The sequence below is a fragment of the Hemicordylus capensis genome, chromosome 2 (genome assembly GCF_027244095.1).
Source record: "Hemicordylus capensis ecotype Gifberg chromosome 2, rHemCap1.1.pri, whole genome shotgun sequence".
NCBI lineage: Eukaryota > Metazoa > Chordata > Lepidosauria > Squamata > Cordylidae > Hemicordylus > Hemicordylus capensis.
The window spans coordinates 47,259,194-47,282,054 of NC_069658.1; the positions used below are offsets into that span (position 1 = coordinate 47,259,194).

At 44.0% G+C, this 22,861-nt stretch overlaps 1 protein-coding gene across 5 annotated transcripts in view; it reads right to left on the reverse strand.

Annotated features, from left to right (window-relative positions):
* PDE8B (phosphodiesterase 8B) overlaps positions 1–22,861 on the reverse strand; it is a 95,933-nt gene that overhangs the window by 31,413 nt on the left and 41,659 nt on the right. For all 5 annotated transcript variants that reach the window (XR_008316848.1, XM_053299243.1, XM_053299242.1 and 2 more), the window contains 9 exons: positions 20,140–20,330; positions 18,577–18,636; positions 17,310–17,367; positions 9,159–9,247; positions 4,384–4,462; positions 4,014–4,154; positions 2,682–2,770; positions 758–818; positions 194–242 (listed from right to left, as the gene is read on the reverse strand). Coding sequence is in view for 4 of the 5 variants with exons in the window: in XM_053299243.1 (XP_053155218.1) it covers positions 194–242; positions 758–818; positions 2,682–2,770; positions 4,014–4,154; positions 4,384–4,462; positions 9,159–9,247; positions 17,310–17,367; positions 18,577–18,636; positions 20,140–20,330 (817 nt within the window). In the remaining variant the exon portion in view is untranslated. The remainder of the gene's footprint in view (positions 1–193; positions 243–757; positions 819–2,681; positions 2,771–4,013; positions 4,155–4,383; positions 4,463–9,158; positions 9,248–17,309; positions 17,368–18,576; positions 18,637–20,139; positions 20,331–22,861) is intronic.

Consider the following 22,861-nt stretch of genomic DNA (forward strand, 5'->3'; position numbering starts at 1 on the left):
ACTTGCCAAGCAACAGGGTTGATCCATGTCGCAAACTGCTCTCACACACTACAGAGCTACTGCCACCACACAGAATGGTTTCTCAGTTGCCTCAATGCAGTTGTCGTAATGTATGAAGCACTCCTTAGATTGACAGCACGATTGGTTCTGCATTTTCAAATGATGCCATTTAAAGAAAATAGCCTTTTCTAACCTGGATGAAACTGATCTGCACACTTTTCATCACGAGGAGTCTTGTAAGGCTGGTGTTACATGGGGGAAAAGGGAAACAGATACATAAATCTCTGTTAAAATTGAACTGTACAGACATATATAATATATACTGTGCGTTTCTACTCTCCTTTCAACACTTCCATTTGTACTTCTAAACAATTTAGCTCTCTGTATGGCCAAGACATAGCTAATATTCTGCACAATGATGATCTGTGTAACTTGAAAGGGTTCATAACTTTCACCAGCAAAATCTGGTTTGACACAACATATTTTGTTTATCTCTCTTCACTGTGTCAGATACAACAAAGGAATTCCTCTGTAGTTCAGGACAAAAGTGGCAAAAGTTTGACAAAATCCATGCTTGAAATATGTTCCAGGCATCTTGCTTGATAACTAAAAGGGCACCTGCTGAATTTTTCAGGATGAATCTGACTTGACACTGATATTTTAGATACGATATAATTACGAACAGGATGGGGCGAAAAGATGAATTGTTAATAAGAGGGCAACAAACAGACAAGTTATATACTACAAAGAGAAATACCTGTTTGTTGCCATCATTAGTGCAACACAGTTTCTTGAGAGACACAAAATGTCGGATTTTTCTGCCAATATAAAACAATCCAGTGTTACTAAATAAAATAATTGTGATAGACACAGAGATTAATTAATTCATTGCTGACCATTTCTAAATAAAAAATCTAGACTTGACCAGTTAAAACAAATCATGTAATTGTTTTTATTTGTTGAGCTTATCATATGAAGTAGGTCAACAACATTTCATTCATTCACTGACTCATTCATTTCTGTTTTACAGCAAGGTTAACAAGACTGAGAGATAAAATTTACTTAAGGTCACTCTGTGAAGCCATGGATGAGGAGAGGTTCAAATCCAAAGCTTCCATGTCCGAGTCCAACACCTGTGCTCATTAGACCACACTGCCTCTTAAGCTGCACTTTCATTGCATTTCATTTCACTTTGGTAATGCTCCTTGTTCATGCATATCTGCTTCTTCCTCCCAGAATTGCAGACTTTTTTCCTTAATAAGAATGATACCAATATAGCCATATACACACCAATATATCTGATGTGGTTTGCCAATAATAGGAGGGTGGGTGGAAGGGAGCTTGGTATTAGCTCTGGTTAAAGATCTTCCAACATAAATTAGGAGACAAAATTAACAAGCTGACCAGCTATATGTTTGCCATGGCAGAAATCCACAATTTAAATCAATCAATCAATGAAACAAATAAGGGCAGGTTCACAAATCATGCAGCAAGTAAGGGTGCTGTGAACTGCCAGCTTCCAATGTGTTCTCAGTGCTGGAGATGGAGTTCCAGTGCATTGACCATTTGCACCAGCTATCCTAATGACCACTAGGGGAATTGGGAGTAGAGTTAGTTAGTGAGGGTCTCCTTACCTGTCCCTGCTTTACCTCTACTCTATGACCCCTGCCGTGACTCCTCAGGTACTTCCTGTAGTGAGTCAGTCCTTTTCCTTTCCTCTTAGAGAGGAGATGAAAACATCTCTCTCTATTATGCCCTCCTCCTCAGATAGCGAAGAAGAACAGGAGGATGGCAACCCTCCAGCAGGGGCAGAGACATCTGAAGGGGAGAGCTCGGCTGCTGGGCCATAGGAGGGAGCTGAAACTGGTCCAGACGAAGCTTCTGGACAAGAAGGCCCATCTGGGACAGAGGAGATGGGAGAATGGAAGGCCTGAGGATGAACCACCATTAACCCACCAAGAGCAGAGGCATGCAAAACACCGACAGCAGCTGCAGGCACTCAGCTGAAGTCAACGGCTCCTCGGCAAGCACCAAGATAAATAGTGAATCTCTAACAGCTGGCGGGGGGAGGAGAGCAATTAGGCCAAGTACTATAAATCAGTCAACAGGCAGTGACCAAGTTGCTGGAAGCAATGCATCGTTTGAGCTTGCTATATCTCTGGCCAGTTTTAGCAATGATTCTTTTAATAATTACTAGCACAGTAGTGTGTTTATTTATTTTATTTAATGATATATTTTATAAAATTTCATAAAATTCTCATTAAAAACTTTAAAATCAGTAAAAACCATGAGAGAGAGAGAGAGAGAGAGAGAGAGAACAGAACACACAAACAGAAGCAGGAAAGTTGAGAACCTGACAGCCCTAAGGAGTAAAAGTGTGAACAAATAAAAAGGTCTTTAGTTGTTTTTTTTTAAAGCCACAGATGTCAAAGAGCAGACATTCACTGAGAGAGCATATCAGAGCCCGGGGCAACAACAGAGAAGGCCCTGTCCAATGTGCACAACAATCTAGCCTCTCTCAGCGTCAGCACATGGAACAAAGGTCCCCCTGATGACCTTGCTGGGCGGGCGAAAATTTTTGCGGCAATACTGACAGTTAACTAGTTAGCCAGCTACACACATACCCATGCAAAACCAGACTCTGTACATACAACAAAGGCATAATTAAAATGGAGTTTTACCCGCCTTGGCCGGTTACAGGTGTTATCTTCACATGCTGTTGAATACTGTCTCCCGATTTCCTCCGTGCATAATAAACACCTTGCCATTCCTAAACAAGTAAAGTAAAAGCTCACAATCTCCTTTTTTCCAACAAAGAATGCAAAGTAGATAGCATTTCATGATGACACTAGGCCCTCATAGAAGTTTTATGTGGAAGAAACAAACAAACAAACCATTGTTCACTATTGTGAAATTGACTGTTTAAGCCTCTCTTCCACTTCTTGGTCCTATTCTAGAGATACTCCTGCACAAAACATTTACCATGCATGATCAACGACTGCCTTCCACATCTAAGATCAGATGTGGACAGTTCATATGGGTGGACTGCTTATTGTTGTTTTAATTATACTCTGCTTCACAGCCGAAATTGGCTCTCAAAATATCTTAAAAATAAAATCCATACAAAGGGCACAATATCCCTGCTGCCACCAATCCATACAAAAGGTACTTAGTCCCCACCACTACCCCTGCCCACTCCCATGGTCGCCGCAAGCACCACTGGCACCACAGTCACTGTCGGCAGCAGCTTCAAGGTAAAATTTAATTCCCCTCCTGCCCCAACTTTCTTTAGCTAAGGCCCCTGGAATCCTTACCGGATTCCCCTTTGCCAGTATGTTCTGAGTCGGTTCGAGCTGAACCGAGCCTGGTGCGGCTTGAATTCGAATCAAACTGGGCCCAGTTCGGCTCGACCCAAACCCTGTTGAGCCAAACACCTCAATATCAAGCCAGCTCGACCTTGAGCCAGCTCGCCACTCCTATATGCTGGTGGGTGAGGCCACTGCTTCATTCAAGAAGCTTCATTCTCACTGCCACTGCTGTCATCACTAGTGAGCTACAGTTTCAAGCCATGCCACACCTGGAAGGTAAGGCAACTTGACAAGGGGAAAGAGGGCGGGGTTGGCATCACAGGGCAGGCAGGCAGCTCACTGTCTTTCATCTCAAGCGGCAAAAGGCAATTTTGCTTGAGCTAGCACTGGCTGGGGACATTTCTGGCGCGGCTGCCCTTGTCTGTATCCCCACCCCCGCAGGCTCTTATTTTCCCCTTCCCTCTTGTGCTGAACTGATATAGGATCTTGACTGCTTTAGGCAAGCATAATCAGAATGCTGGCCTAACTGAAGTATAGGATTACCTAATGAGTTACCCATATTCTCCAACAGAGAAAAGCTAAAATGGGGCTCGTCCTAAGTTTGTAATTTTATCAAAAGAGACATTGAGGGGGAATAGTTTTAATTCCAAAGGAAACTCAATACAATAATGTAAATATGCAAATAGAGTTAAGGTAGTCACCTACTTTCCCTCTTTTGATACATGTATTGATTGTGTCCAGGAGGTCTGCATGGTTTTTGTCACTTTTTGGAAGTTCTGTAAGCTCCTTTCCTATTAATTCTCCCTTTTGATAGCCCATCATTCGTTCAAAGGCTGGGTTAACATACTGTGAAACAGTGAAAATATATGAACAACCAAGCAAAGTTAAAAGTGCATGTAGCACACTTGTGCTATGTTCAGTATCCAGTACACACACCATCACCCATAGTCTAAACCCTTCCCAACTGCTAATTAAGTAGGAAGGCAAAAATAAAGCAAAAAACTATACAGGCTGCTGAAAGGGATTTTGTTCTGAGACTGGTAGAAACATGACAGAGTGTGTGCTTTTCCCATACCTGAATTATATGATCATCACTAGTTATTTCTATAGCTTCATTACAGTGTTCTAGTGCTGTGAACATCGAATTGCATGCCCTAAAAATAACAAATTATTATACACATTTAATATCTGAAGTATACAGGACAGAGTTACATCAGTACATGAATCACACACAAAAATGATTAAAACATGCAAACTTTCTGTTAAAAAAAATCTTAGAAGATGTTGATTCAATGTCTTATGATATACTGGTATTGTATACCAGTATAACACTAGAAGATGATACACTGGTACACAGAACACGAGAACACCAGAAGGAAATCAGTGATTCCATTTCCAAAATAAACATTAAAATAGCAACAGCTGCTGCCTTCTGAAATAAAGAGGAAAGAAAGAAAACAGTCTAGAAGTTGTGGACCCAATATAGTTCCATTGCATAGAAAATTTCCCTAGATGCTCCCTTAATTAATCTGCTCAAACTTTGTTTTCATATGAAGTCTTTAGAACATTGGGACACATTGATTGATTGATTGATTGTTTCATTTATACACCGCCTTTCATTAAAATAATCCCAAAGTGTTTTACAATATCATTATAATGTACAATTAAAACAATACACAATTAAATGTACAAATATTAAATTTAAATATAAAAATAATACATCTCTATTTAAAAGTTTAAAAACCTATATAAAACATAGCAGCAACAGCGAAGAACAGTTCTCTCATATAAAAGCAAAAGCAAAACATAGTTCTTTCATATAAAAGCTTGGGTGAAGAGCCATGTTTTTACTTATTTCCTAAAAACTGTGATGGAGATTGAGGAGCAGATGCCATCCAGGAGAGCATTCCAAAGCCTGGGGGCAATGACTGAGAAGGCCCTGTCCTGCATGCTTGACAGTAGGGGTGTACACGGAACTGTCTGGCCCAGTTCAGGTCGAGGCTGGACCGGCCTCGAACAGAACCGGGCCAGTTCGGTCCGGCCCCCCCATCGAAACCCCCCCGGTCCAGTCCACGAATTCTTTAAAAAAAATTTAAGTAGATGATAAGTACCTTTAGCCCCTTCGGGGGGCTTGATGAAGCCGCGGGGGTGGGGGTCCACACAGGTTCCCTCTCCCACCGCCGGCCTTCCTCATCATCGCTGTGGCCCGCCGTGGCAGGCCTCACAGAGGGCATTTACGCATGCGTGGCAGCTGCCAAAATGGCGGCCGCGCACTTGTACGGAGGCCTGAAAGGGCCAAAAATGCTCCAGATACCCGGCGCAGCAGATCGACCAGACCGGACCCAGCAGTCTGGTTCCGGTCCGACGGAACCAGGGTGGTGGTGGTTCGGTTCGACTCCGAACCCCTGAACCCCCGGACCGGACTGCCGGAATGGTCTGCACATCCCTACTTGACAGCTGAGCTCCTCACTGTACATGCAGCAGAACCCCCTCCAAGTGGGTAGAAATCTTTGGGAGCAGGCAGTCCTTCAGATATTCAGGGCCCAAACCATTAAGGGCTTTAAAGGTCAAAACCAGCAGCTTGAATTGGACCCAGAAACAAATTGGTCGCCAGTGCAGCTCTTTCAGAATGACTATAATTTGCCCCCAATGGGCCACTCTAGGTAAAATCCTAGTTGCTGCCTTTTGCACTAGCTGTAGTTTCAGAATATTCTTCAAGGGCCGTCCCACGTACAGTGTGCTACAGTAATCCAGCTGTGACGTGACTAAGGCATGGGTAACTAGCCAGATCTGCCTTCTCGAGAGAGGGACACAGAGGGTGCACTAGCCAAAGCTGTGCAATGGCACTTCTGGCCACTGCCTCCACTTGAGCATCCAAAAGCAGAGACTGATCCAGCAGTACTCCCAAGCTGTGCACATGCTCTTTCCAGGGGACTACAACCCCATCCAGAACTGGCCGAATCCATTCATCCTGACTGGCTTTCCTGCTGACTAACAGCACCTCTCAGTTTAATAGCCTACATCCAGCCCCACACTGCCTCCAGCCCCTGGTTCAGGACATTCACTGCCTCCCTAGGATCAGGTGATAAGGAAAGATAGAGCTGAGTGTCATCTGCATATTGACTCCTCCCAGCGGTTTCAGGTTAAACAGCATGAGGGACAAAACCAAGCCCTGTGGGACCCCACAGACCAATGGCCAAGGAGCCAAGCATGGTACCTGCTTCTGGACCCTCCCCCCAAGAAAGGACCAAAGCCACTCCAAAGCAGTGCCTCTAATCCCCACACTTGAGAAGCAGTCCAGAAGGATACCATGATCAATGGTATCAAAAGCTGTTGAGAGATCCAGCAGAACCAACAGGGACACATCGCTCCTGTCAAGCTCCCATTGTAGGTTATCCACTAGAGCAACCAAGGCAGTTTCAGTCCCATACCCAGGATGGAAGCCAGAATGAAAAGGATCTAGATAATCCATATCATCCAAGGCTCTCTGCAGCTGAGACACCACCACATGCTCTATCACCTTGCATGGGATAAGGGAAGGTTAGAGGGAAGGTTAGAAACAAGACTGTAGTTGTTCAGGTTGGAGGGGTCAAGGGAGGGCTCCTTGAAGCATGATGGCATGAAGCATTGATTATAGCCTCCAACCCCCTGCCTGCACCCTTCCTGGCAGATTTTATTAGCCATGAAGGGCAAGGGTCTACAGTGTACAACGTTGCCCATAGACTGTCCAGGATCTTGTCCACATCCTCAGGCTGCACTAACTGAAAATAATCCAACACAACAGGCCCAGATTGTACCTGAGGCACATCTGCAGGAACTGCCAAAACCCTGGAGTCCAAATCAGCATGGATGCAAGCGACTATATCCGCAAAGTGGCATGCAAACTAGTCATGTGCACGGACCGGTTCGGAGGCCATTCTAAAGGCCTCCAGACCGGTCCGGACACGGGGCGGTTTTGGTTCGGGTGGGGGGTTCCACAGGAGTATGGGGGAGGCTTTACTCACCCTCCCAAGAACGGCGCCGTATTTATGTGAGTAAGCGGGCGGCATGCCTCCCTGCCGCCCGCTTCATTCCCCCTCTCGGCGTTCCCTCTGTTCAAATTCTGAATCGGGCGGCAGGGTATCTCCCAGTCCCTGCCGCCCTCTTTAATGCCCCCCGCTCGGCTTGCGGCCGCCCCATTCAAGCCTTCAAGACCCCTGCTGGCCCGGCCCTTCCCTTCCCTTCCCATCCCATCGCAAGGGGGACGAGCGGCAGAACTCCCTGCCTTCCCCCTTGCCAGCTGCGCTGCAAATGGCTTCTAAGAAAAGATCAGAAAGAAACTTGTGTATTTGGAACCTTATATTGAGAAAGCTTCTGGACAACTTTTATACAAGTTTTTGAATTAAAAGAAGGATGATATTTATCCACCGAAGCAATATTCATTGACTTTATGGATTTCAGTGAGTTACATTCATGTAGGTTTTATTTTTTGCCGGGTTTGAATCTTTTTTTCTGGGCTAATCATAATATTTTATTGATATAATATTAATTAATAATATGTTTATTAATATTTTTGAGTTTGTGGGTATGGGATGGGACCTTTGCTGTGGAAATTTTGCTTTTGCCTGAATTAATCATAATATTCATGTATATGCTGTTTCTTTTTTCTTTTTTGTTGCTGTTCGTTTTGGCTCTCCCCTCTTTATTTTGTTTAACTACTAGATTCATAATTTCACTGATGGGAAGACTGAGTCCTATGTCAACATTTCTTATTCTATAATTATATACACAGAGATATATAAATATATATAATTACTATTTGTATCTTGCATATACGGGAGGTTTTTATGATGGATATGCTCTTGTGTGTAATCATGTATACTCTCACAGATGTAACCTTTTCTGTTTTTACTTATACTACTAATAAATGCATTACAAAATCTTAAAAAAGAAAAGAAATGACCGTGTCAATAGTCCGGGCCTTCTCCACATTCCAGAGATTCACCATATCTTCAACAGAGTCACCAGCAATGGACACTGTAAACTCCCCGAGGACTGTCTGTAAGCCAGGTGGATCCATAAGCCTCTGAGGGTGGACTGTTCTAATTGGTCTATCACCCTTGCAGAGGCTAGATGGAGCAGTCAAACTAAACCCCATCAGTTGATTAGCTGTCCATAACAAGGGAGTAACATCAGATTCTCCCACTTCAGAATCATTTATTCACTGATCAGCAAAAACCAGATCCTCAGCATGGACATTGAAGTACCCTAAGACAATAAGTCTTGGAGAACCCAGTGCCTACTTTGAGACCATCCCCGTCAGCTCATGTAGGGAGACTGAAGCGCAGCAGGGTGGTCGGTACACCAACAGAATCCCCAGCCTATCTCAGAGGCCCGCTCAAAATTCTGAGATTGTCTAACTGGGCACCTGGAAAGGGGAAAGGTCTCAGGATAGTCGACTGCAACACCCCTCCCTGACCTTGCCCTGGTTTTCCAGGGTTTTTAACTGTTTCAATGCTTAATTGGTTTTATTCTGTTTTTATAGTTTTGAGTTTGTTAACTGGTTTTAATTGTTTTTATTTTGTTGTAAACCGCCCTGAGCCCTTTTTGGAAGGGCGGTATATAAATCAAATCAAATCAAATCAAATCAAATCAAATCAAATCAATCAATCATGACAGGTCAGCTCTACAACTTTAGCTCCAGGTCTCTGAACAGATATTGTTGTGCACAGCCTTGGAGATATGTCAAACTGAAGCCAATGCACAACTACCAAAAACAAAAACAATCTGTGCATAGTCACCCCAATACACTATGATGAGTCTGGTGCTTTTATGAGGAGATGAACAATTTTTGCAAATATGTTTACATACCGTAGCTTGAACTGTGATCTCACCTCACCGTGTTCTATTTGAATTAATTCATTGTAACAAGCAATGATGCTGCTATTCTCCAAAAACCTCTAAGAAAAAAAGAAACATGCAGTTGGTTTTAACAAAGTATACTATTACTTATGACACTCACTGTGAACATAAGAAGCTGCCTTATGGTGGGGGAGGGGGGGAAGGAAAATACAAAAAAACCCCAAGCAGAAGTAGAAAACAGCAGTGAGGAACAGATAGCTGTATCAAGCACACTTCGCTTTAGCAAAATGCTTATTTCAATCTACTATCTGTCAATCTGTCCTTAAACTGGTAGAATACACTGCATTTAATTAATTAATTAAATAAATTTGTATACCACCCAACCCAAATGCCCTCAGGACAGATTACAGTCGGGGGGGGGGGGAATCAACATTACAACCAAATCAAAAACTATACCAGAAGTTTAAAAAAAAACACATAACCCACCCCTCTAAACACCAGTAAAGCTGATAAAAGCAATCAAGAGCCAGCAGGAACCAATATAAACAACAGGATTACAGGCCAAATGCTTGACGGGAAAAGGAGGCTTAATAAATAACAACAGCAGCAGCAGCAACAACAACTAGCTGGGCCGGGCACAGAGCATTTGCGCCTGCAGCCAGCCCATCCACCACTGCAGCTTCTGCCCTGCCTCCGCCAGCATGCCCGGCTTTCTGGCCGACTGGCTGCTTCCCCCACTGCCCGCTTCTCCCCTACCCCGTGTTTTCTGGCAGGCCGGCCGGCTCGCTTCTTCTCCCCCCACCTGTTTCTCAGGCCCACTCTGGCTTGCGGTCCAGCTTGAAAGCTGCCAGCCACCTCTTCCCACCCACTCCTGGTAGCGGCTGCAGGAGGAAGCAGCCGGGCCGGCCTGCTGCTGCCTCTTGCTCCCTCTGGCCGGGCCACCCGCCACCACCTCCTGCTCCCGCCGGCCAGGTCAGCCCGCCCCACCTCCTCCGGCCGACCAGCTGCTTATTGTCTCCCCGTCCCCATCGCTATCCCCCAGGCAGCGGCTCACAAACTCTCGCGAGAGCTGCCACACATGGGATTAGCGACAGGTACGTTTAGGAGAATTGCATATATAGATAATAATAATAAATATATTATTTAATAATAATAATGATAATTATTATTATTATTATAAGTTTATTTGTTAACTGCTCTGTAACAAATTGTTTTCTGGGTGGTTCACAACACAGCATTAAAACATCGAGTAAAAACACATAAAGACCTTGGGTTGGGCGGTATAAAAATGCACTAAATAAATAAATACATACATACATACATAAAACACATGAAATCACAACAATTTAAAAAACACACCCCAGATCCAAAATACAGTACAAAACAATTTCAAAACTTTTTAAAAGTCAGTTTTAAAAATCAAATTTAATAAGCAAATTTAAAAGGCCTGAGTCTTAACCTGGCATCTAAACCAGGTTTAGAAAGGTCTTGACCTGGCATCTAAAAGAACATAGTGATGATGCCAGGCAAACCTCACTGGTGAGGCTGTTCCATAAACAGGATACAACCACAAAAAGGCCCTCTCCCTAGTAGCCACCCGCCTCATCTCATTTGGCATGGGCACTCGGAGCAGGGCCTTCGAAGATCTTAAGATCTGAGTCGGGACATATGGGTCAAGGCGCTCTCTCAGGTAACCCAGTCCCAAGCCATAGAGGGCTTTAAAGGTTAAAATCAGCACTTTGAATTGGGCCTGGAAACAGTCTGAGAGCCAGTGCTGCTGACAAAGCACTGGCGTGATATGATCAAAATGCCCAGTTCCAGTTAATAACCTTGCAGCTCTATTTTGTACCAACAATGCATTTACAACAATGCATTGCAGTAATCTAAGCGAGAGGTTACCAGAGCATGAGTAACTATGGCCAAGCTACCTCTATTCAGGTATGGTTGCAGTTGGTGTATCGGCAGAAGCTGATAAAAGGTGCTCCAAGCCACAGAGGCCAATTGAGCCTCTAGCAGAAGTACTGGATCGATGCACACCCCCAGACTGTGAACCTGGTCCTTCGGGGGAGTGCAACCCCATCTAGAACAGGCTGGACATTATTCACCCAGGGAGAAGAACCACCGACTAACAGTACTTCTGTCTTGTCTGGACTGAGTCTCAACTTGTTCACTCTCATCCATGATCTGAACAACGGAGCATGTTTCCTGTTCCGTTTGAAAGTATGAATCATCAGCTGAACTTCAGGCATTTATGACATCTTCCTGAGCACATCGGTCCCTTCTTCTGGATTTGAGTATTTACCATTTGTTCTGTACATACTCTTTGCAGTTTCACATACGAAGACATTTTGGACCCTATCTGGCATATCTGCACATATGGTTTTGTGTATTTTGTTACTGCATTTTGTATTTTTATATGGCCTTATGTTTATCTATGTTTACACTTGTGATACCAATGTGGCTGTTTGCTGTCATGTGTGTTGATAGCTGGTTTTTCATTTTCTCATAATACACATATATATCATACTTTATTTATATATATTTATTATTTCCTTTGTCCATGGGTTTTTTTTGCCATTGTTCTTGCTTTTCCATTCCGTGGACCCCGTTTCCGTTCTCATTACTGCATCTAAGCACTAATTCAGGACAGTCGCTGCCTCAACTGTGTCAGATGAAAAAGCAAGATACAACTGAGTGCCACCTGCATCCTGATGACACCTCAGGCCAAATCTCCAGATGACCTCTCTCAGCGGTTTCATGTGGAGGTTAAGTACATCCAGTGACTATACTTCAAGTGACTGTTGCTGGTGTCTGTCATGTTTCTTTTTAGATTGTGAGCCCTTTGTGGGCAGCGATCCATCTTACTTTTTTGTCTGTCTATCTATCTATCTATCTATCTATCTATCTATCTATCTATCTATCTATCTATCTATCTCTGTAAACCGTTTTGGAACCATTTGTTGAAAAGCAGTATATAAATATTTGTTGTTGTTAAACAACATAGGGGAAAGAATGGAACCCTGCAGAACCCCAAAGCATAACTGCCAAGAGGTTGAGCAGTAATCCCCCAGCACCACCTTTTGGAAATGGGCCTCGAGGTAGGAGTACAACCACCTCCAAGCAGTGCCTCCCACACCCAACTCAGCCAGCCTATCCAAAAGGATTCTATGGTCAATGGTGTTGAAGGCTGTTGAGGGGTCAAAGAGAATTAAAAGGGCTGCACTCTCCCCCGGCCCCACACTCTCTATACACAGCTCATCCCGCAGGGCAACCAAAGCAGTTTCTGTTCGAAAGCCAGGCCTGAAGCCTGACTGAAATGGATCTAGATAATCCATTTCCTCCAAGAGTGTCTGGAGCTAGTTAAATACCTACATGCATATAAATGTATATGATTTATATACCTAAATGTATCTAAAGAGGTTGCCAGGAGGGTCTCCCTAGGGAGGGCCACTACTGAAAAGGCTCTCTCCCTGGTAGTCACCAGTTGCACCATTGTCGGTGGCAGCACCCAAAGAAAACTGTCTGAATATGACCTTAAAGGATAGGTAGGAATATATTGGAGAAGATGCTCCTTCAAATGTTCCTTCATGATGCACATTTAAAAATAACCCCTGTACATACTAATCCTAAACCACATTATTTGAAAGTAAGCCTCTAAATGGTAGCTTACTAAAAGGCTTACAATCAATACTGATAGTGAATGTGCTTTGAATTAAAGTCTCAGTTTCTGGGTGTTCTTTCTCTGTGAACAAACTGCAGTCCAGGAGGTAACCACTGAAGCATAGAAAGCGCCTGTGTTTCCCTCTCAGTATTATGAGGAAGCCAGCTCTTTGGTATGTTCATCCTTTTCTGTAGCTTGAAAACAATGCCAACAAGAAATAGTTGCAATACACAAACTAATGACAACAGGCAGAAATTCAATGGGAGCCTGTCTGAACAAGTTAATTGTAATCATTGCTACGTTGATGGACTACAAATATGTAGAGATATGAGGAAGAAGGGCAGTGACAGGTTATTGGTAAATCATGCTAATGGAAGATGTGGATGTAGCTTAGAGCAGATTCATAAGGACAAACTGATGTGCCCATGTGATTAGATCTATACTGCGCATCAGGTGCTATAATGGCTGTTTGACTGCTTCAAGATGCACCCAGGTCAAAATTCAACTCACATAAAATGCCACTGCACAAATTTCAGATGTGGACTACTAATTGTACTATAGATGTGTGGTCAGTTTTAAGCTGGGTGCATGCTCGCACAGGGGTTTCTAATCTTGGGTCCCCATAGGTGCCCCCCATTCTTTTTTCCCTTATTGGAACATAGGAAGCTGCCATACACTGAGTTTGGTCCATCTTGCTCAGTATTGTCTACAGTACACAGACTGGCAGCAGCAGCTTATCCGAGGTTGCAGGTAGGAATCTCTCCCAGCCCTATCTTGCAGAAGCCAGAGAGGGAACTGGAAACCTTCTGCTCTTCCCAGAACGGCTCCATCCCCTGAGGGGAATATTTTACAGTGCTCACACATCGTCTCCCATTTGCAGATCCAAGCAGCCCACAACTGAACACATACTTGTTATGAATAGCCCCTTAAAAGACAAGGGGTATCATCAGAACATCTATATAATTATTTCACTAAACTGAACAGGCCAGATGTGTGCCGGGCGGAAATGTGTGGGGATGTGGGGATGCGTGGGGATGTTTGGTGGAGCGCGAGAGAGAAAGGCAGAAAGGGAGGCAGCCGGCAGGAAGAAGTGTGAAGGCATTGGCAGCATCAGGGAGAAAGTGGAAAAGAGGAAGGAGTCAGGGGAAGGGGAAAGGAGGAAAATGGCCCCCGAATAGCCAAACGGAGTCGGGGAAAGGAGGAAGGAGGAAAACAGACCCAAAGGACTTTCCTCGATAGGCTGGCAGTGAGACAGCGGACACATGCCCTCAGGGAGTGGTACGAACTTCAGCAACTGGGGGCAGCTGGGAGGGAGCAGCTGGGGCCGGCTGGACACATGAGGGTGGCCAAAACAAGAGAAGCAGGTCTACTTCACAAAAAAAGAAAATGGTGGTGGGAGGTGGCAGCGGGCAGTGGCAGTGGATCACAAAACAACTGGCCACTGGGAGGAGGAGGCAGGAGGCAGCAGCGCTGGGAGAATGAGGCGGCAGCAGCCCGGCCTGGCTGCAGTCAAGAGGCGGTGGCAGCAGGCCAGGCCGTAGTAATGGAGGCAGGGTGAGGAGAAGGCTGGGCCACCAAGAAGAGGAGGTGGTGGGCGGCAGAGCCGCACTGCTGAGAGCAGCCCGGCTGGGCAGGTATCTGAGTCATGCCACACCCCGCAGGGAGGGAAAAGTGAGAAGGCGCAGATGCTGTGTGCTGGGTCTGCAGGCAGAAGATGAGACTGGGGTGAGGTGGGGGAAGGGCAGGAGAGACTGGAGCAGAAGGTGGGAGGGAGGGCAGGAGGGACAGGGGCAGTAGGTGGAGGGAGGGCAGGAGAGACTGGGGCAGAAGGTGGGAGGGAGGGCAGGAGGGACTGGGGCAGTAGGTGGAGGGAGGGCAGGAGGGACTGGGGCAGAAGGTGGAAGGGAGGGCAGGAGGGACTGGGGCACTAGGTGGAGGGAGGGAAGGAGAGACTGGGGCAGAAGGTGGGAGGGAGGGCAGGAGGGACTGGGGCAGTAGGTGGAGGGAGGGAAGGAGAGACTGGGGCAGAAGGTAGGGGGGAGGGCAGGGGAGACTGGGGCAGAAGATGGGGGGAGGGCAGGGGAGACTGGGGCAGAAGATGGGGGGAGGGGGGAACCACCGGCCCCAAAGAGTGCACAGATGCTCTGTGCGGGGTCAGCTAGTTCCATTACAATACAATACAATACCATACAATACAACTAATATTTATATACTGCTTTTCAACACAAGTCTCCAAAGCAGTCTACATAGATATAAATAAACAAAGAAACAAATACATAATTTTAAAAAATGGATTCCTGTCCCCAAAGAGCCCACAATCTAAAAAAGCAACATAAGCTAGACACCATCAACAGCTATGGCTATTAAACATGAATTTAATACAGACAACAGCCAGCATTCACACTAATGTTGTACTCACAGAAGGGCAATTTTTTTTGTCATCTCTCCTTTCCTCTGTAGCCTCCTGTGCCTCTCAAAAATATGTCCCAGAGGCTCCCACAACTCTCAGGGACATATTTTTGGGAGACATAGGATAGTTAAAAATTGCCCTCCCCACTGGGAATGCAATGTTACTCTGGAAGTTTCACAATTAGTTCAGTATTTGTCCAGAGGCAAATGATGATGATGATGAGAAGATGAAGAAATAGCAGCAGTATTACTTATTGGGCACCTATACCTAGGTGATATATAAAAAATACAAGCAGACAATCATGTCCATAGGCTCACAGTCTAATAACACAACATAACGCGTTAAAAAAAAAGACTTATAGTTGGAGGAGGAGCAGATAATAGATGTTAGGGAAAGGTTAACTGAAACAAACAGGTCTTTTAAAAAAAGAAGTGAGAGTCAACTGAACAAATGTCAGCTGACAGCAATAGAACAACTTTAAAAAATGTAAGTGGAGATTATGGATATTTAAATACCATTTTTCAACAAAAAAGTTCTCAAAGCAGTTTATATAGAAAAAGAAATAAGATGGTTTCCTGTCCCCAAAGGGGCTCACAGACTAAAGATGGGAAATCAGTAAGGTATCTGAGGCTTAACCTGTTTGTAACACTACCAAAGAGGAGTGCATGTCTTCTGTGGTTAACAAAAGTAACATCTTTCTGAAATCACAGGCTGGTGGGACTAACAAAGTGCTATTGCAGCACTGGTGCACACATACTTCAGGGGAGGGGTGATTTTTATCTATCTCCCTCTGAAGTCAACTGAGACTCCCAAAAGTATGTCACAGAGCCTTCAGGGACATATTTTTGGAAATCATAGGCAGCTTCGGAGGGAAAGGGAAACTGACAAAAATCACCCCTCCTCTGAAGTGTTCATGCAGGGTTATCTGCACCAGCACTTTGTTGGTCTAGATGTAGGCCAGAGTTTTCAAGTGATGGGAATTACATCTTCAGGGTCTCTGTGTACTGAAGCTTAAGTCTCTCCAATGGAGCATAAGTGGTTGGTAATGGAGGCTTAAGCTTCTTTTCTAACTTAGTCCCATTTTGTATTTAGTACACAGAGACCCTGAAGACATAATCCCCATTCCTTAAGGGTTAAAAAATGAGATTTTATAGGCTTGTCCAATAGGGGGCTGCAAAGCTGAGTAGGGACTACCATATATAGGGGGGAAAGATGCGCTCCTTAATAAGCCTGGACTTCATGATTTCAAGAAACTGCAGTTGTAAAAAGGGAAGACGTTAATAAAAGTCTGTGTCTCAATGCAATCCTGGAAAGATTAGAAATCAAAGAACAGTGAGATACCTGCTTTGGCTGGACATTTCAGGGATAAATTCCCATTTTGGGACACATGAGTCTAAACAAGCCTCTATAATTGTGTCTCGCTGAATTCTGTTTGAATTCTGAATTCTGTCTGAATTCTGTTTGTGTCTCGCTAAATTCTGTTTTCTTTCAAAGAGAAAACTAAATTCTGAAGTGCATATCCATTGTCTAATAGTTATATTTGTAGGAAAATCATAAAAAATTACAAAGAAAAAAAACCACAAGGCAGAATCCCACTGCCATTATAGAAGAACCCCTCCACATTTCATGGTACATGGTTATAAAGGCAGAATGCCATTGAGTTCCCCCAGTTCTCTTCTGATCAGTGTTGACTGCTCCAGCAAGCAAAGAGCATCCGGCCGTTATGGAGGTTTGTTACAATACCATTCTCTAACCCTCATTTTAAAAAGAAAACACATTTTTCTTGGCAACTGTCACAGGGAATCATGCCCAGGCTTGCAGAATTTTATTTGCCAGTATTCTTTCAACTGCTGAAGCACTGACCAGCAATAGTCTCTGTAACAGATTTACCTCAGCCAGTTTTCTTCTCAGCTGTTAAAATGTGGAGGGGCTGAGGGAGTCTCAGAGCTAGCATGTGACACAAATAGGTGGCAGATAACATGAATCGCTGAGAGCAAATAACTGCTGAAAACTGATGAATGAGTTGTTTACAACAGGATAGCTTCCTGGATAACTTCCCAGGACAACCATCAGGATAACTCTTACATACCCTGTTGAAACCTGCACGGAGAATGGGGAGGACAGAAGTTTCTTCTTGGGCAGCAGACCTACGGCAAAGCAGAACCAACAATCACCAGAGAGACTTGAAAATTTTTGATACTTCCGTCCAACAGAAATGCTTAAATGAATAATAAAATCATAAAATGTATATTTAGTAACACAGAAAGTTATGTTATACGAAGTCAGACCATTGGTCTATCTACCTGGGTACTGTCTAGGCCGAATGGCAGCAGTTTCCCAAGGTTTCAGGCTGGAGTCCTTCCCAGCCCTACCAGGAGATGCCAAGGAGGGAATCTGGGCTCTTCAGCATACAAAGATGCTCTACCCCTGAGCTACAGTCCTGTTTATTGTCATTATTTCAGTTTTCCAGTGAATATCAGATTCGCAGGTGTAGTAGCCTTTAATTATTTGCTATCTGTGGTGCTCAGAAAGGCTTAAAGATCCAGGATATGGTGGCTAAAGAGGTGAACAAAAGAGGAGAACTGGTCTTGTAGTAGCAAGGATAACTTATCCCTTTAGCTAAGTAGGGTCCACTCTGGTTGCATTTGAATGGGAGACTACATGTGAGCACTGTAAGATATTCCCCTCAGGGAATGGAGCCACTATAGGAAGGGCATCTGAGGTTCCAAGTTCCCTCCCCGGCATCTCCAGAGAGGGCTGAGAGAGATTGCTGCCTGCAGCCCTGGAGAAGCAGCTGCCAGTCAGTGTAGACAATACTGGACTAGATGGACCAATGGTCTGACTCAGTATATGGCAGCTTCCTATGTTCCAAGAGTTTCCCCACACCCTCAGTCACAGTGTGCCTCTTTAGCATTTTGGCCTTTGCACAATATTCCTGTTAGTCTCTTTTCAATGACAATAGCACACATCCTATGCGCAGTGAGTTTTTGAAGTGGGGGACATTTCAACCATGTGGTGATCCATCCACATTTTGAAGTAGATTCATCTTCTGAATATATAATCATCTGTATGACCTTCATGAGAGTCTTCTATTTATTTCCTATTATTAGTACATTATATTATGGTGCTTTTCAGGGAGGAAATTCAGCTACTGTTAGGGCAATATGTGAACACTGTAATTTGGACCACACACAAAATTCCACAGTGTAATCATAGAACCTTATTCAACAGTTATAATAAAAGCTTTATGGTTATTAAGCCCAGCCTTTGCCAAGGTACCTTATTCATTAGCTAGCCATATCAATTTAAAGGAAAAAGTTTATCAGGCAGGATTTGAAAAAAACAAACAAACTTACTTTTGTGGAACAACAGCTAGTATCACAGTATGTTCTGCAGGTTTTGTAGCACGGATTGACCTGAAATTAGGAAATTCCATGTCACACCTGATGAAACCATTCCCAGCAAAAGAAACAGGTCAAACATCATATCTGAACACAAGTGGGATCATGAGTGCATTGGGAAGAACACACACAGCCAGGTAAATAAACACCAATGAAGCCATAATTTCATTAATTGTTTTCTCTACAACAGTTAGTGCTAACTGTTGTGGCTTGTCTCTTCAGCAGTGCTGCTGAAGAGACAAGCTACTTTTTAAGCAAAGTAGTGTCCTCAGCAGAAGAAGTACTGTAAAAGACAGAAGTTATTGATACATGGGTATTTCTTCCCCAAGTGTACATACGTATTGTGCCTTTGGATCATGGCCCATAAAATGGAAGCTGGAAAACTATAATTGATAGAATCTGTAATTTCTAGAAACAGAGATCAAGGAAAGAGCTATCAGCTTCACTCATACAAAAACTTGATTTTGACACATTTCTTTTATGAATGGACTTTGGAGGATAAGATCATTTAATTGCTCCATCAGCTGCAATGTGCATCTAATTGACACATAAGCAGAGGACTGATAAACTGGCTTTGAGATGAGTTGCCTACTACCTTTCCATTCTTAGCCGCCAATGCAAGATATTGATTTTGGTTTGTATAGCATTTATAGAAAGCAGTCAAACCCACTGTATGTCTCTTATTCCTCTGGAGCATTCCCAGACTTAGCTTTTAGATTACAACTCCACAGGAATGGAGGGTGTGAGTTCACATATTGGCCAGATTCACCCCGAAGTCCATGCGACATATCAGAGAGCACTCCATACACGATACGGGTTTGTCCCTGCATATTGGAGCCTAGCCTGATTTATGTCTGGGGTTAAAAAAAAAAATCAACTTTTTGCGTCGGAGTATCTGATATGCCCCAAACTCACAGTAAAGCCTCACAGCCTCACAGTAAAGCCTGCTGTCTGGGAAAGCTCCTGATAATAAGCCTAGTTCTCAATGAGGTGGTAAAGCTGTGTGTGTACTGTACCACTTCAGATTCACATCTGTGGGCATTTACATTTATTTATTTGATTGATTGATTGATTGATTGATTGATGTACCGCCCTTCCAAAATGGCTCAGGGCGGTTCTTGATTGATTGATTGATTGATTGATTGATTGATTGATTGATATACCGCCCTTCCAAAATGGCTCAGGGCGGTTCAGTCAAGAGTGTACATGACTGAACACTCTTCCACACAAAAAACAAAATCCCTCCACACAGAAAACTAGGAATCAGGGGAAAGCGTCCATCAGATCACTGACCAAGAGGAGACCCAATCAGAGGTCTACAGCCTCCAGCATCCCCAGACACAATGGCCAATAGTCAAGGATGATGGGAGTTGCAGGCCAACATCTGCATGAGGGTTGAAGCTGAGTGGCCCAGAACTAGGCCATGAACTTGGTACCATTGTACAATGATTTTCCTATACTGCAGAATTATATAACATAAAGACAATTAATTACCTACAGATAAAGACAATTAATTACCTACAGATGGCTTCTGCATCAAAATATCTGCAGTTTCTTTGATCAATGACAATTATTTCATGGTGTTTATCAAGAAAACATTCAAGTGCAGACTCTGGTGTCCGAGCAAGGTTACATCTATATCCAGCTCTATCACAAGCCCACCAGAACCCATCGCTCTGCTTGTCTTCTTTCGCAAAGATCAACAACACCTATAAAAAAATGCAGAAGGCAGTCTAGCATTATGCTTAATGTAAGTCTTTATATGACATATTTTAACCCAATAGTGCTTGGCATCAAAAGCTTGCAATTTCTGTTTTAACAATTACTATGAGCACCCTGTCCGCTTCCCAGAAGAAAGCAGAATTTAAACTAGCCTTTTGAATGGTGACATCTTGTACATTCATACAGTTAAAAGTAGGTATGTGCACGGAACGGGATTTATGTTCCGTTCCTAGCTTGGAACAGAATGCAAATGCCTGGAGCGTTTCATCAGAACAACTGGTCAAACTGGTTGTTCTGGTGGAATGAGCTCAGAATGTTTCAAGTGTTCTGAGCACCATTTTGTACTCCCGGTGATGGGTGGCGGGATGTACCTTTAAAAACCATTACCTGGTTACCGCATACACCTGTGAATCCCCATGAGCAGCAGGGCCCTGCCCAGCATCTCGCACTACGGTTGCCCCGCCTACAACACTCTTCTGACTTCTGCACATGCATGGCAGCCATTTGCATGTTGACCATGCAAATGGCTGCCGCGCCAATCTCTGAGTAGGGATGTGTATGGATCCAGATCGGACCGATGGCGTTTGAGCCAATTTGAAGGATGGGGGGTTTGCTTTAAGGGACAGAGAAGGCGTTTCCTACCTGTCAGCCTCCGCCCCACCACTTTGCCTCCACCAGTGCTCTCAAAAAAAGTGGGTGTGCTGGGCTGCAGCGTTCCTGCCTGTAGCCCTGATCAGTGTCACCATGCTCATGGCTGACACGTGTGTGAGTGCATGCCATGGGCATGTGCGTTGGCCATGAGCGTGGCAACGCTGATTGGGGATGCAAGCAGGAATGCTGCAGCCCAGTGTGCCCGATTTTTTGGAGAGCACTGGTGAGGAAAAAGTGGTGGGACGGGGGCTGACATGTAGGCAGCATCTTCCCTGTCCTTTAAAGCAGGGATCCTCAACGTTGGGCCCCCAGATGTTCTTGGACTTCATCTCCCATAATCCCCAGCCAAAGGCCACTGGGCCTGGGGATTATGGGAGTTGAAGTCCAAGAACATCTGGGGGCCCAACGTTGAGGATCCCTGCTTTAAAGCACCCCCCACCCTCCTGTGTGAACTAGTTCGTGCACATCCCTAGCTCTAAATACAAGTGAAAAATCAGAACTTATTCTCTTAATCTGGGGCCTATTAAAAATATTTAAACTAAACTATAGTAAAGTTTTGGAAAGAATAAAAGACAATATGGATAGTCAAGACATCTGAAGCTTCCCCGCTTTGCAGATGTTACTGCTAGTAAGAACGTTGTTTTGCCCCAACTCTAGTTCCTATTTACAACTGACTACCAAAAGACTGTAAATTGGGAAAAGATTCTGATGAAGCATATACAGGTGGACCTTGATATCCACGGATTCACATATCCACGGCCAGGAAAAAGACACCCAATCTCGGCATACGCAGGGTCAGGGGAATGCCAACCTTGCATATCTCCATTTTCTTCAATGGAGCCACAAAACAGAGAAAAATAGAGGAAAATATATATGCTGATTTCCTACCGATTTAGGGCCACAGCACAACTCAGGGGGAGCAGCAAAGAAAGGTATGAAGCTCCCCCTTCCATGAAATTTGGCCAACTTTTGGCCGTTTTCAGCCGACCATGGACCTAACCCCCACGTAATGCATTACCCTTAACACGATATTCACGGTTTCCATATCCACAGTTGCAGCCTGGAATGGAGCCCCAGCAAATATCGAAGTCTACCTGTATAGAATAGGAAGCAACTGAAAGTTCAATTAACGACTATGCAGAATTAAACTAATAATAGTGAGTTTTATGCTACTACTAGACTGTGGAATTCAACAGGTTAAGACTTTGAATACTGCAAAACAAGAAGGATGCATGTGTTTGCTAGTACAGGCATTAATCACAATTTGTATAGAAGCTTTAGCCTAGATTGAAGAAACTAGGCCAGGGAAGGTTTGAGAGACAAGTGATCATAGAATAATACATAAAACTAAATTAAGCTCAGATTAACATATTACACTTAACATGTTCCATTTTGCCTGTAGGGCCTCTCTTAAGGTGTTATTTTAATGTTACTTTAAATGTTACTTCAAATGTCTCTGTTCACCCTGCACCCCCAGATTAGAACTGCATGGGTACAGAGCTTTAACACTTTGCCCTCACTGTGGACACAATTCTGTGTGCACTCCTGATTGTGCTAGTCACCTTAGAAAACAAGCTTCAACTGACACCAATGGAAGCTTTTTAGCTTTCCCCTCCCCGCAAAGGAAATAGGATGCACAGGAGTGCACAGTCTGGACTGAGGCCATAGTAGGAGCAAAGAACCCTTACCACCCCATGATTCTGATCTGGTTTACATGTCTGAACAGGTTATTTACCAAAAACAAACCGAACAGAAAACAGCTGGATTAACAAGTCACGTTTAAAGTAACTTCTAGTTTTATCTTTACAGTCTCTTCCGGGCAGAAAAAATGGCTAAAGCACCATGCCAGGGATTGAAGCACTAAAGG